Source organism: Limulus polyphemus, unplaced genomic scaffold (genome assembly GCF_000517525.1).
Source record: "Limulus polyphemus unplaced genomic scaffold, Limulus_polyphemus-2.1.2 Scaffold3870, whole genome shotgun sequence".
Taxonomy (NCBI): domain Eukaryota; kingdom Metazoa; phylum Arthropoda; class Merostomata; order Xiphosura; family Limulidae; genus Limulus; species Limulus polyphemus.
The window spans coordinates 40,240-52,558 of NW_013669480.1; the positions used below are offsets into that span (position 1 = coordinate 40,240).

Sequence of the window (12,319 nt, forward strand, 5' to 3'; positions counted from 1 at the left end):
TATATGAATATACATTAATTCACTAAAATTACAAAAATAGCTGAGTCGAGAAATAGTGTTATTTTTTGTTTTCATTTTGACAAAATCAATTATGAGAATGATGAAAAAAATAAACAACAAAACAATTATGGTACTCCTAAACGTCCAATCAGGCTGTTTTGGTCAAGTACGTCACATTATACTTTCCCGCGGATCTATTTCCCGCCAAGTTTTGCACGTGGGCTAATGCGAAGCTTTTGGATATTTTTTTCTTTTTGTCGAGTTTGTACACTAGTTCTTACCATTGCCTCTATATTTTTTCTCAATTTTCTTTGTTTAATAAACCTCTAGTATATTTTATTAAAAATTAGCCATCTTTTTACAAACAAAAATTAAAAAAAAAATGTGGATCCAGGTACGAAGTATGGATGGTCATATTTCTGTCCGCGTGGATGAATTATCCAAATTGACAAAAATAGAAGATTTAAGAAAGCGTATAGAAGGTAAATTCAGTGCGCCTCCAGAACGTCAGCGATTGTTTTACCGTGGAAAACAGGTAGAATTAATTTAAAGTTTAATATACATGGATTTTATATTATTAAAAATGTTAAGAAAAAATTTTTAAAAACAAATTAAAGAAACTTAACAATGTGACTTATGATTATGTAATAGTAATACCATATCATACTTATGGTACAGTGTAGCTTGTAGACTAGGCCTATCTTGTCAGTCACTCGAGTAATTTTATTATATTTATTATTAAACAGTATGATTTTTATAAATTTAAAACCATTTTACGTTTTTAATCCGAACTTCGCGATAATTTTAAATCTGAAACAGTTTTACATCAACACACGGATATACAGTAACGTAAACTGACAGATTATGCTGTTCAAAACTATTACTGAATTTATTCGCCATTAGGTTTAGTTTTAGAAGTATCATAGTTACGTAGGACTACTAGTACTAGTAGCGTTGTCATAAACTGCGGACATTAAGCTAGGCTAGTGTTGGTAACGTAGTAACTAAGCCACAACAATGGCAAAGGTACAATGTTACATTAGTGTTAAGAAAAAGTTAATGATTTGTATGAAAATTAAAATTAATCAAGTTCAATGTATTTACGGCTTCAATGAAAAACCGTTTTGTATTTATATTTGAAGATTCAAAGTTCTGAGCATAAGTAACAGTTTGAAGTTCAGCTTACTGAGGGTACGACTATAGTATATACTTAGTTTAAATCTCAGCTTCTAACGTTCCAACTATGTACCTAACAGTTTAAAACTCAACTTACTGAGGTTAAGACTATATACTTAACAGTTTAAAGCTTAACTTACTATGGTTAAGACTATATACTTAACACTTTAAAGCTCAACTTACTAAGGTTGTGGCTATATACTTAAGAGTTTAAAGCTTAACTTACTATGCTTAAGACTATAAACTTAACAGTTTAAAGCTTCACTTACTAAGGTTAAGACTATAAACTTAACAGTTTAAAGCTTAACTTACTAAGGTTAAGACTATATACTTAAGAGTTTAAAGCTTAACTTACTAAGGTTATGGCTATATACTTAACAGTTTAAAGCTTAACTCACTATGCTTAAGACTATAAACTTAACAGTTTAAAGCTTAACTTACTAACGTTAAGACTATATACTTAACAGTTTAAAGTTTAACTTACTAAGGTTAAGACTATATACTTAACAGTTTAAAGCTTAACTTACTAAGGTTATGGCTATATACTCAACAGTTGAAAGCTCAACTTACTAAGGTTGCTACTATGTACATAACAGTTTAAAGCTTAACTTACTAAGGTTAAGACTATATACTTAACAGTTTAAAGCTTAACTTACTAAGGTTAAGACTATATACTTAACAGTTTAAAGCTTAACTTACTAAGGTTAAGACTATATACTTAACAGTTTAAAGCTTAACTTACTAAGGTTAAGACTATATACTTAACAGTTTAAAGCTTAACTTACTAAGGTTAAGACTATATACTTAACAGTTTAAAGCTTAACTTACTAAGGTTAAGACTATATACTTAGCAGTTTAAAACTCAACTTACTAAGGTTATGGCTATATACTTAACAGTTTAAAGCTTAACTCACTAAGGTTAAGACTATATACTTAACAGTTTAAAGCTTAACTTACTAAAGTTAAGACTATATACTTAACAGTTTAAAGCTTAACTTACTAAGGTTATGGCTATATACTCAACAGTTGAAAGCTCAACTTACTAAGGTTGCTAATATGTACTTAACAGTTTAAAGCTTAATTTACAATGGCTGCAACTATGTACTTAACAGTTTAAAGCTCAACTTACAATTCTTGGGTAATCCCACCAGGTCATTCTGAATCATACACTGGTATCTGTCTTTCTCAGCATCTTAGTTTTCTGTTTAACATTCTAATAAATACTGCAGTTAAAATCTTTTAGGAAAATTTCTAATACATTTTTAAAATTTGACAATAAATTATGTTCAACTTTTAAAGTTGATAAACATCAAACATTTTTTTTATGGGGACCAAAAAAGGACTTAAAATTTGAGCTTTTCGTATATTAATATTAATAATTTCCCAAAACATAACCCATTAACAAGACATTATAAATTTCTCAAAAAATAATAATTAAGGCTTAAGTGAGGTGGCTGCCCACCTCCGTGCACCTGTTTTTTGAATGGAAGAACATTAATACTTTTTCCACCTTCAAGGAACACGACAGAGTATAAGGCTTAATGATTGAAGCAATTGAAACAGTTACCCCTGTCTTACTTAGAATCATCCTTTCTTGGAATAAACATGTTAGAGAACACAGCCAGATTCCTCTTCAGCCGGTACAGTGAACTGTGTAGGTTGTTCATCCAAATGTCATTCTGAACAATAAACATACATAATGTACATTGAATACATGCCAGGTTACTTTGTCGGTTTTGTTCCATTTTTACATGATTTTGAAAGTTATTATATCAGTCACTTGAATATGCAAATTTCTTTTGGAAACTAGAGGATAAAAAAATGCAATATGTAATTTTTGACATGTACATACTAAGAAGTTTTTATATTTATTAATTCCTTTATATATTTCCTAATATAATGTTTGCTTCCATGTTTTTGAAGGGTGTAACAACAAAAATGTCTAAATACTGATGTTTACAATTAACTAAGTTAAAATTATGCATAAGATAACATAATTAGTACCAGCTGTAAGCATCGTTGAATGGTTTATTCTTTGCCTTTCTGTTGTTCAATGACGTAGGTGAGTTCTTACTATTTATTATAAAACATAGAAAAATCACTATTACATTTTCTGTAAGTTAGTTTCCTGAATTAAAAACCATTTTTGGGGAACAATTTATGTATTTTAAACAATGTATTAATTAAGAATAGTATTCTTTTCAGTTATTCTTGAAAAACTTTAATTTCTAATACATAACTTGCATTAAAATGTAATTTGATCAAGTGTTGCTGAATTAATATTATAATAGCAAAGTTTTGATTAATACATTAAGAGACTGTCAGTTTCCTACAACATTAAAGAATATTCCAAACATTGTGCTGATGGGTAAATTACATGATGTTTTTATTCTTGTTTATGTGCATGTATTGGATACCTAACTGTTTTTCAGCTGGAAGATGGACATACGTTATTTGACTATGACGTTGGACTCAATGACATCATACAGATCTTTGTCCGCCCTGTTCACAGTGACCAGCCAATCAAAAAATCATTAAAATCCCACAAAGAAGAGGTAGAAGAAACAAGTAGCAGCGATGAGAGCACGGGTTCAAACAAAGAAAACAAACTGGTGGGTTATTTGAAACTAGAAACTTTCTCTGACATCGGTGTCTGGTAAACAATTACCATATTAGTAACGATTACTAATATGTGATGTTTTAGATGTTCCCATTCTGTCCTTCTTCCTAAAATATATCAAGAACATCACAGAATTTCATCATCAGTTCCTTAGTGTGTTTTTTTAGGTACTAAAAGCTTGAACATATTGTTTTTTGTTTTTTTTTCGTGAAAAGTATCATGGGACAAACCTGAATCTTTTAAGTTGGTAAACCTTGTGAAACAATGCATTTTAATCTTTATAAGTAGAAAGGTAAGAAAAGTATATTTGATTGGTTATACTGATGGACAGGTTAATTTTTAATTTTACTCCAAGTATGTAGGTTACTCTGATCAGAAGTTATTATATACTAATATGCTAATATGATTTTTTTTTGTAAATATACATTTTTCAAGACAGCGCATCTTTAGAAAAGGGATTTTGTTTCATCACTAGAGCTTTATTTTAATTGGGAATTTGCTTCTTCTGCACTATTTAGGGCTTCATTCTAACACTTCAGTTACCAGTGTGTACCCCATCCAGTGGTTGAGGGACAAGTCTGAGGACTTTTAACACTAAAAATTGAGTTTTGATACCTATGGTGGGCACAGAACAGATTGCCCATTATGTAGCTTTGTGCTTATCAACAAACAAAACCAATTATTGGTACACATTTCATAGATCAAACCACCATATTTCTTGCCAAGTAGCTCCATATATAACGAGATTTCCAGAACTGTTCAGGTGTCTTTGTGTCTGAGTTCACATGTTTAACAAAGATATGTTGTGTGGTACAGTATTATCATGTTGAAAGAGGAATGTGTGTTCTCAGTGGGGTTTCGTTAATACGGGTCACAAGCTTTTCAGAACGTTACAACATTACAAGTTATTTTCTGTTGTTTGGAGTATCACTGTGATATACTTAAACACTGATGAAGCTAAGCCAATTGTACAGTTTTCCGTGTTGCTCGTATGAATCGGCTACCTTTGAAGAAGCCCACACAGAAATGCATGGTTTGCTTGAAATTCCAGGACAACGGTTTAAGTTAGTATAAACCCTTTAACTGATTAAAAGGATCTTCAGACATCCAAACAACAAGGATGTGATTGACTGCTAAGAAAGTTAGAAAAACATTATGTGAAAATACTTTAATAAAGATATATTCTAAGCTAGTTATGGATGGGTGACTATTTTAGTTATTACACTACTAATGGAACAAGTCCAAACCAGATAAAACAAATCTATGCAGCTTGTGGTTGGAACAACTCATTTATTACTTAAGGCACCACAAGATTTTTTTTTTTCAACAAGTTTCAACTTGTCCATGAAATCCAACTACACTGAGCTAATGAGAACCATTGGGTGATGTATTTATTAATCTGTACTGTTGGGTGATGTAGATTGACCTACAATATTGGGTGATGTATTTAGTGATTTGTATTCAGTAACTACTCTTTTGTTTGAATTGATAGAGCTCCACTTGTCTGTAATAATTTGACTGTCAATTATGCTACCAATATTGTATCCAATAACCACTCTTTCTTGAACTCCCAGAGTTCCTCCTTTTCTAATAGGTTGACTATCAATTATACTACCAATATTGTATCCAATAACCACTCTTTCTTGAACTCCCAGAGTTCCTCCTTTTCTAATAGGCTGACTATCGATTATACTACCAATATTGTATCCAATAACCACTCTTTCTTGAACTCCCAGAGTTCCTCCTTTTCTAATAGGCTGACTATCGATTATGCTACCAATATTGTATCCAATAACCACTCTTTCTTGAACTCCCAGAGTTCCTCCTTTTCTAATAGGCTGGCTATCAATTATACTACCAATATTGTATCGAATAACCACTCTTTCTTGAACTCCCAGAGCTTCTCTTGCCTCCAATAGGCTGTCTATGTCAGCTATTATAATGTTTGATGGAATTCACTTGCAATTCCAATCAAAATAGGTTTTACCTAGCTGATGGTGTGCTGTTTGAATATATTTCCTGTACTTACTGGGGTAGATAGAAATCTGTGTATAAGTTAAGTTCGTTGGTCACTGAAATATCCACTAAGCTTTATTGGTAAGTTTATGTGATTGTTTTGAAGTTATAATTTGAAGCCCTGATTAAAACATACTATAACTGTTCATATTTGATAGCTGAGGTCAGCTAATCGTGTAACAAATGATTTCTAATTAATTAATTAGTTGTTTTTTTAACCAAAGGAGACTGAATATCAAGAAAGTGGTAAGGTAGAGGATGGTACATCAGCAAAAGAAAACAACAGATTAGAGCCAAGTCTCAGTAAATATTACCAGGTGGGTTGATATTTCATCTTTAAGTAACTGTTGTACATCTTAATCTTCAAGTTGTGGTTAGATTTACGTCCCAATTTGATTGGAGGAAAATAAATATTGTTAATAATAGTTCAGGGTACATTTTTGCTAAAATTCAATACATTTGTTATACATTGTACTATAAAATGTGATAGTGTTGGACAAGAGAATTCTATTGGTATAATCAGGTTCTCAAAATATTCACTATATTTTCAGATGTTTAGCATCATACACAGATTGATTAACCTCAAAACTCGAAAAGCAGTTATTTTACCAACATTCAACATTATATTGTACTTATTAACAACCTGGAATATTCAATTTATAAAGCCAATAACAAGATTCAGGTTTTAGTAAACAATGGGATGGACTCGGTCCATCTTATATTCAGTGATCAAAGTTTATGTTCTGTTCTTTATGTTTTCACAGTCGAAAATGTAGTGGTACTGTGATTGTCTTCTAGTTGGTTTTCTTAGCAAGAGATTCTAATGTGGAATTCTTCTCAGAAATGGAGATTGGTACAGCATCACAGTTGTTAAGATAGTGTGGGATTAAAGGCAAGCAACATTCATTGAATACATTGCTATTGGTGTAGAGTTCATGTGCTCAAAGTGCAAACAAGGGTATATTGATTCAACTACTAGATGGCTCTTCAGTCACAGAAAGAAACTGTAACGTTAAAACCTATACCACCAGTAGTGTTACCAGTCACTGTCTAAACGAATGTGATGTGTCAAATTCCAGTTTCCTTTGTATAATCTTCCAGTTCTGGGAAGAGTCCCAACTCAGAATAATAAAGTGAAAGTTCAGCATATATAAAATAATTGTTTCTTCAAATTGACTTGTTAAAGAAAGTATTTTTAGATCATACATGGAAATTTGAGATGATCGTTTGTGACAGCTTCAAAACGTTGTAGTTAGAAAATCCTTGCTGTGATAAATAAACGAATAATTGAAAAGGTTTCACAAAAAAAAGGTGACATCCTGGTTACTTAAGGCATTTTTACGAAGGAGTTTCTTTATTAAATTACTGTTAGATGTACTAATTAATGAATTACTGCCATCTATTAATTGTAGTTTGTTTTTAACTTCTTGAAGTGATTTATGCTGTAAAATATTAAATTAACACTAAAACATATCTATACTACCAATAAGCATACTTTATTTTTATTTACTTTCAAATTCAATTTACTTGTAAGTTCAAGCGTGAATAATTATTTGAGAATGATAGAAAATAACAAAAGACTTTGAAATTAATTCATAATACTGGTGGTCTCCATTATTTTTGTCGGGTTGTTTAGGTTGGCTCTCTTGTGGATGCCAAAGATGTTAACCTCGGAGCCTGGTTTGAAGGGAAGATTGTAAACATATATAGGAATAAGTCTGAAACGAGTAACAAAGGCCACAATCCTATTGTTAACTTGACAGAAAAAACAGACAGTGAAATAGACTCTGTGAGTAACACTTGTACACTAGAAGTAAAAAACTTCGACCCTGCACAGAATCATGGCATTATACTTAATGATTGTCTCAATCCAGTCCACGAGAGGAATAATGAAGAGGCTTCATCAGAAAATAGAGACAGAGAATTTGATGATCTCGTGTATGAGGTGAAAATTGAAAAGTAAGTAAGCTTGAATTTAAGTCTTTTTGCAAAATAAGATAAAATTCAAATGAAGTTTACAGTTGCTGTATATTTACCTTTGATACCTATGTCTGAGTTAAAAATAGACTGATTGTAAGTAGTTTGAAGAAGCTTATACTGCTCAAAGGAGGTTCAAAAATACAGCTTTTGACTGATTATGTCATAAAAACTGCGATGTTGGACATTTAAGTTTCAAACAAGAAAAGCACGATTTACTGGATACATGTTGTAAAATTTCACCTGTTAGTTTTACTTTCTGAGAAAAATTAAAAGTTTTTTTTACTTTGTTTGTCAGTTTGGCCAGTTAAAAGCCTCAGTTTTTTCCTTCAGTAAAATACATTTACAGGTTACTTGAAGCTTTTGTGTTTAAATTTAGGTGAAATTAAAACCAAATAAATATTTTATTCTAGATTGTTTCAAATTATGAGATAAATCAAAAAGTGTTTTGAATATAATTCTCTTAGTTCTAATTAAAAGGTCCTGATGAATGTTGTTTTATTATAACAGATGTTTAGAATAGTGATTGAACACAAAGCATTATTTTGTTAAATAATTCAGCTACGAAGAAGATGAACCCTTAAAGCTCAGACTAGAGCAGATCCGTCCAAGGGCACGAACAGTTGTAAGGTTTGACGAAATTGAAGAAGGTGAAGTATACATGGTCAACTACAGTATCGAGGAGCCCGAAGAGAGAGGATACTGGTATGACTGCTTGATAACGAAGATGAAAAATGCTAGAACTATTAAACAACTTTACGGGACTATATACAGTTATGACTTCATTACTCAGACTACTATTTACACTAACAGTTAGTGAACATACCCAATGTTATGACTTCATTACTCAGACTACTATTTACACTAAAAGTTAGTGTACATACCCAATGTTATGACTTCATTACTCAGACTACTATTTACACTAACAGTTAGTGTACATACCCAATGTTATGACTTCATTAATCAGACTACTATTTACACTAACATTTAGTGTATATACCCAACATTATGACTTCATTACTCAGACTACTATTTATACTAACAGTTAGTGAACATACCCAACATTATGACTTCATTACTCAGACTACTATTTACACTAACAGTTAGTGTACATACTCAACATAATGACTTCATTACTCATACTACTATTTACACTAACAGTTAGTGTACATACCCAATGTTATGACTTCATTACTCAGACTACTATTTACACTAACAGTTAGTGAACATACCCAACATGTTCACTAACTTTTAGTGTAAATAGTAGTCTGAGTAATGAAGTCATAATGTTGGGTATGTTCACTGACTGTTAGTGTAAATAGTAGTCTGAGTAATGAAGTCATAATGTTGGGTATGCACACAAACTGTTAGTGTAAATAGTAGTCTGAGTAAAGAAGTCATAATGTTGGGTATGCACACAAACTGTTAGTGTAAATAGTAGTCTGAGTAAAGAAGTCATAACTTTGGTTGGGTCGGTGAATTTAGACAGTGTTTTTCAATTTATTCGTAGTTTGTTAAAAATGAATAAAAATAACCCGAAATACAAATTCTCTACATCCAGTAAGATTCCAGATTTCAAGTGATTTTCTTTACATGCTTTAAAAAATTGACTGAAATACTTCCTCAAGATGCAGAAATATAAATATCAAACTTCAATTTTTGTATAATTTTTGATAAAGATATATTCAACACTAACCTGCGTAGCCTGGTGGCTGCCGTGATGGAAAGTGGATCAAAAGGTCCGTGATTCTCACCCCAATATCGCAATGTCATGCCCCAGGCACAATATAAGAGTAATTGTGAAATCTCATCATTTGATTAGAGTAGCCCATGAGTTGGAGGTGGGTGATGTTGACTAGCTGCCTTCCCTCTATCATTTAAAAATAATATTTTAATTTAAAGTAAAATCTAACTATTTTCACTCTTTATTGAGCCTCCTAATGTGAACACAAAGCTGAACTGGTTATTATTGAAAAAGTTGAAAGTTTCCTTATAACTTATAGAAAATTTGCTTTGTATTTTGATAAACAAAAAATTATATATTAAATGTAAAAAAACAACCAAAATGACATTTTCGGTAACAATAAAAGATAATCTTTATCAGTTGTTTGAGCCGACGAATTTCGACAACACAGTTACCACCATCAGGAACAGTGTTTTAAAAATGAACTCACCCATTTAATGGGTGAAATTTAATATAGGCATTGTATTCATTGTCAGGAGATAAGGGGAGGTGGGTAGGTATATAATATTTCTAATAGGACAAAAAACAAGATTGAAAGAACACCGGTATGTCATAAAGTACAGTCACACCATATGCTGAACATTTCTGGTAAATATGTTTAGGAAAGTATTTACATAATTAAAAACAGATCTCTGTCTATAAAGAGAGATGACCGACCAATCAATGTGTTCTACCAAAGAAACTGTTTATCTTAACTATGTGGTTCCAACACTTCCTGCAGCAAATCTTCATTGGGAAAAAAGAACTCTGAGAACCATTAAAAAGGTGACTGCTTATGTAGTTGAGGGTAAGAATGTGGATTTGGTGTATCTGGATTCTCCGAAAGGATTATAATTAGTATGGAAGAAAAGGATTTTGATGTTCTATTTGATCAATCTCTAAAGCCATCCAAGTAGTGTTGTTGCTATCGGCAGGGAAAGTGGGATTTTAGGTTGTATCTACAGAAATGTTGAATACAAGTCTAAAGTGGTTATAATTTCATTATATAGGTCACTCGTTAAGTCTCATATGGAGTAGTGCTCAACCCTCCTTTCAACCCTACTAGGGTGATATCTTGAATGGAAAGGCTGTTGCTAGCAGCAGGGAAAGTGGGATTTTAGGTTGTATCTACAGAAATGTTGAATACAAGTCTAAAGTGGTTATAATTTCATTATATAGGTCACTCGTTAAGTCTCATATGGAGTAGTGCTAAACCCTCCTTTCAACCCTACTAGGGTGATATCTTGGATGGAAAGGTTGAATGCGATGACAGGTTAATAATTCTGAAATTGTTTTCTCTTGAAGAATGAAGAGTTAGGGGGAATCTTATTGAGGTATTTAGGATTGTTAAGGGAATTGATAGTGTTGATGCATGATCATTTTTCATATTTAATGATGAGACTAGAGGACAAATATATATATTTAGGAAGGGTAGGAGTCATCTTCAGCTAAGACAGCTTTATTTTTATAACAGGGTGGTTGGCCTTTGGAATGAGTTGCCTTCAGATGTAATTGATGCAGCTAATTGAAGGGAGTTTAAAGGAAGGCTTTTTAAATATGTAAATGATAAGAGCTGGCTTTGAGTTTTTTGTTTTTTTTAATAGTTTAATTCATTGGATGTGACAGCCTAAATGGACCAGTCTTGTTCTTAATGTTACGTTATGAATATCTTAGTCATGTTTGTGGAAAAAAAACATTGTATTTTTACATGTAGTCCTGGCGTGAAAATTGAAAGGAATAAAATTAAGCTAAATGTAGGAATATGAATTACAACAACAACCATTACACAATAATGGTCATGTTAAATTAGTGTTTTCCAGTTAGCAGAACATTGCTTATAGATAGGAGGGAACTAATTAAGAGATGATCTAGTACATTTGGATAGAAGAGGATTGATTACAAGAATATATAGTAGATATGGAATAAAGGGGATTAATTCAAAGATACAGTACATATGACAGTAGTTAATCACAAGAGGATTTAGTTTGTTTGACTAGGAGTTAATTATAAGATGATACAGTATGTATGGTTAAAAGGGGAGTTAACTATAAGATGGTTAATTACAATAAGATTTTTGGAGATTTCTTGAACTATTTCTACCTACTTTTCACATTTGTTTTATATTGTTACATCATTGTGTTTCAAAAACTTACCTGGTAGCACACAGACAAATGTCGTGAAACTCTTCAACCAGCCATGTTAACTGGTGATGTTACACTTCACTGTCATGAGTTAATATGGAGATTTCCAGGCTGTAATACAGAATTTGTTGGTTCACTAGAAAGGGCTGGTATTAGCTATCTTAATAAAATGAGAAAATATTAATTACAGGCCTGACTCTGCTCCACTAGACAACTGCAAGATAGTATTCATGGATGAAGTGTACAAAATTGAGGAGAAAAAAGAAATTGATTTTAATAATGAAGAAGATCAAAAAGTTACATCTCTGGAATCACCAGCTAAAAGTAAGTTTATTGTATTATACAATGGAATCACCAGCTAAAAGTAAGCTTATTGTATTATACAATGGAATCACCAGCTAAAAGTAAGTTTATTGTATTATACAATGGAATCACCAGCTAAAAGTAAGTTTATTGTATTATACAATGGAATCACCAGCTAAAAGTAAGTTTATTGTATTATACAATGGAATCACCAGCTAAAAATAGGCTTATTGTATTATACAATGGAATCACTAGCTAAAAATAGGCTTATTGTATTATACAATGGAATCACCAGCTAAAAATAGGCTTATTGTATTATACAATGGAATCACTAGCTAAAAGTAAGTTTATTGTATTATACAA

General features: G+C 31.6%; 1 protein-coding gene across 1 annotated transcript in view; it reads left to right on the forward strand.

Moving 5' to 3' along the window:
* The first annotated feature begins 226 nt into the window (after window positions 1-226).
* Window positions 227-12,319, forward strand: part of LOC106470190 (E3 ubiquitin-protein ligase UHRF1-like) — a 29,589-nt gene continuing 17,496 nt past the window's right edge. Inside the window, exons 1-7 of the mRNA XM_022398804.1 lie at window positions 227-535; window positions 3,609-3,788; window positions 6,037-6,129; window positions 7,449-7,771; window positions 8,351-8,601; window positions 9,469-9,532; window positions 11,844-11,977. Of these exons, the coding sequence (XP_022254512.1) occupies window positions 383-535; window positions 3,609-3,788; window positions 6,037-6,129; window positions 7,449-7,771; window positions 8,351-8,601; window positions 9,469-9,532; window positions 11,844-11,977 (1,198 nt within the window). The 5' untranslated portion in view covers window positions 227-382. The remainder of the gene's footprint in view (window positions 536-3,608; window positions 3,789-6,036; window positions 6,130-7,448; window positions 7,772-8,350; window positions 8,602-9,468; window positions 9,533-11,843; window positions 11,978-12,319) is intronic.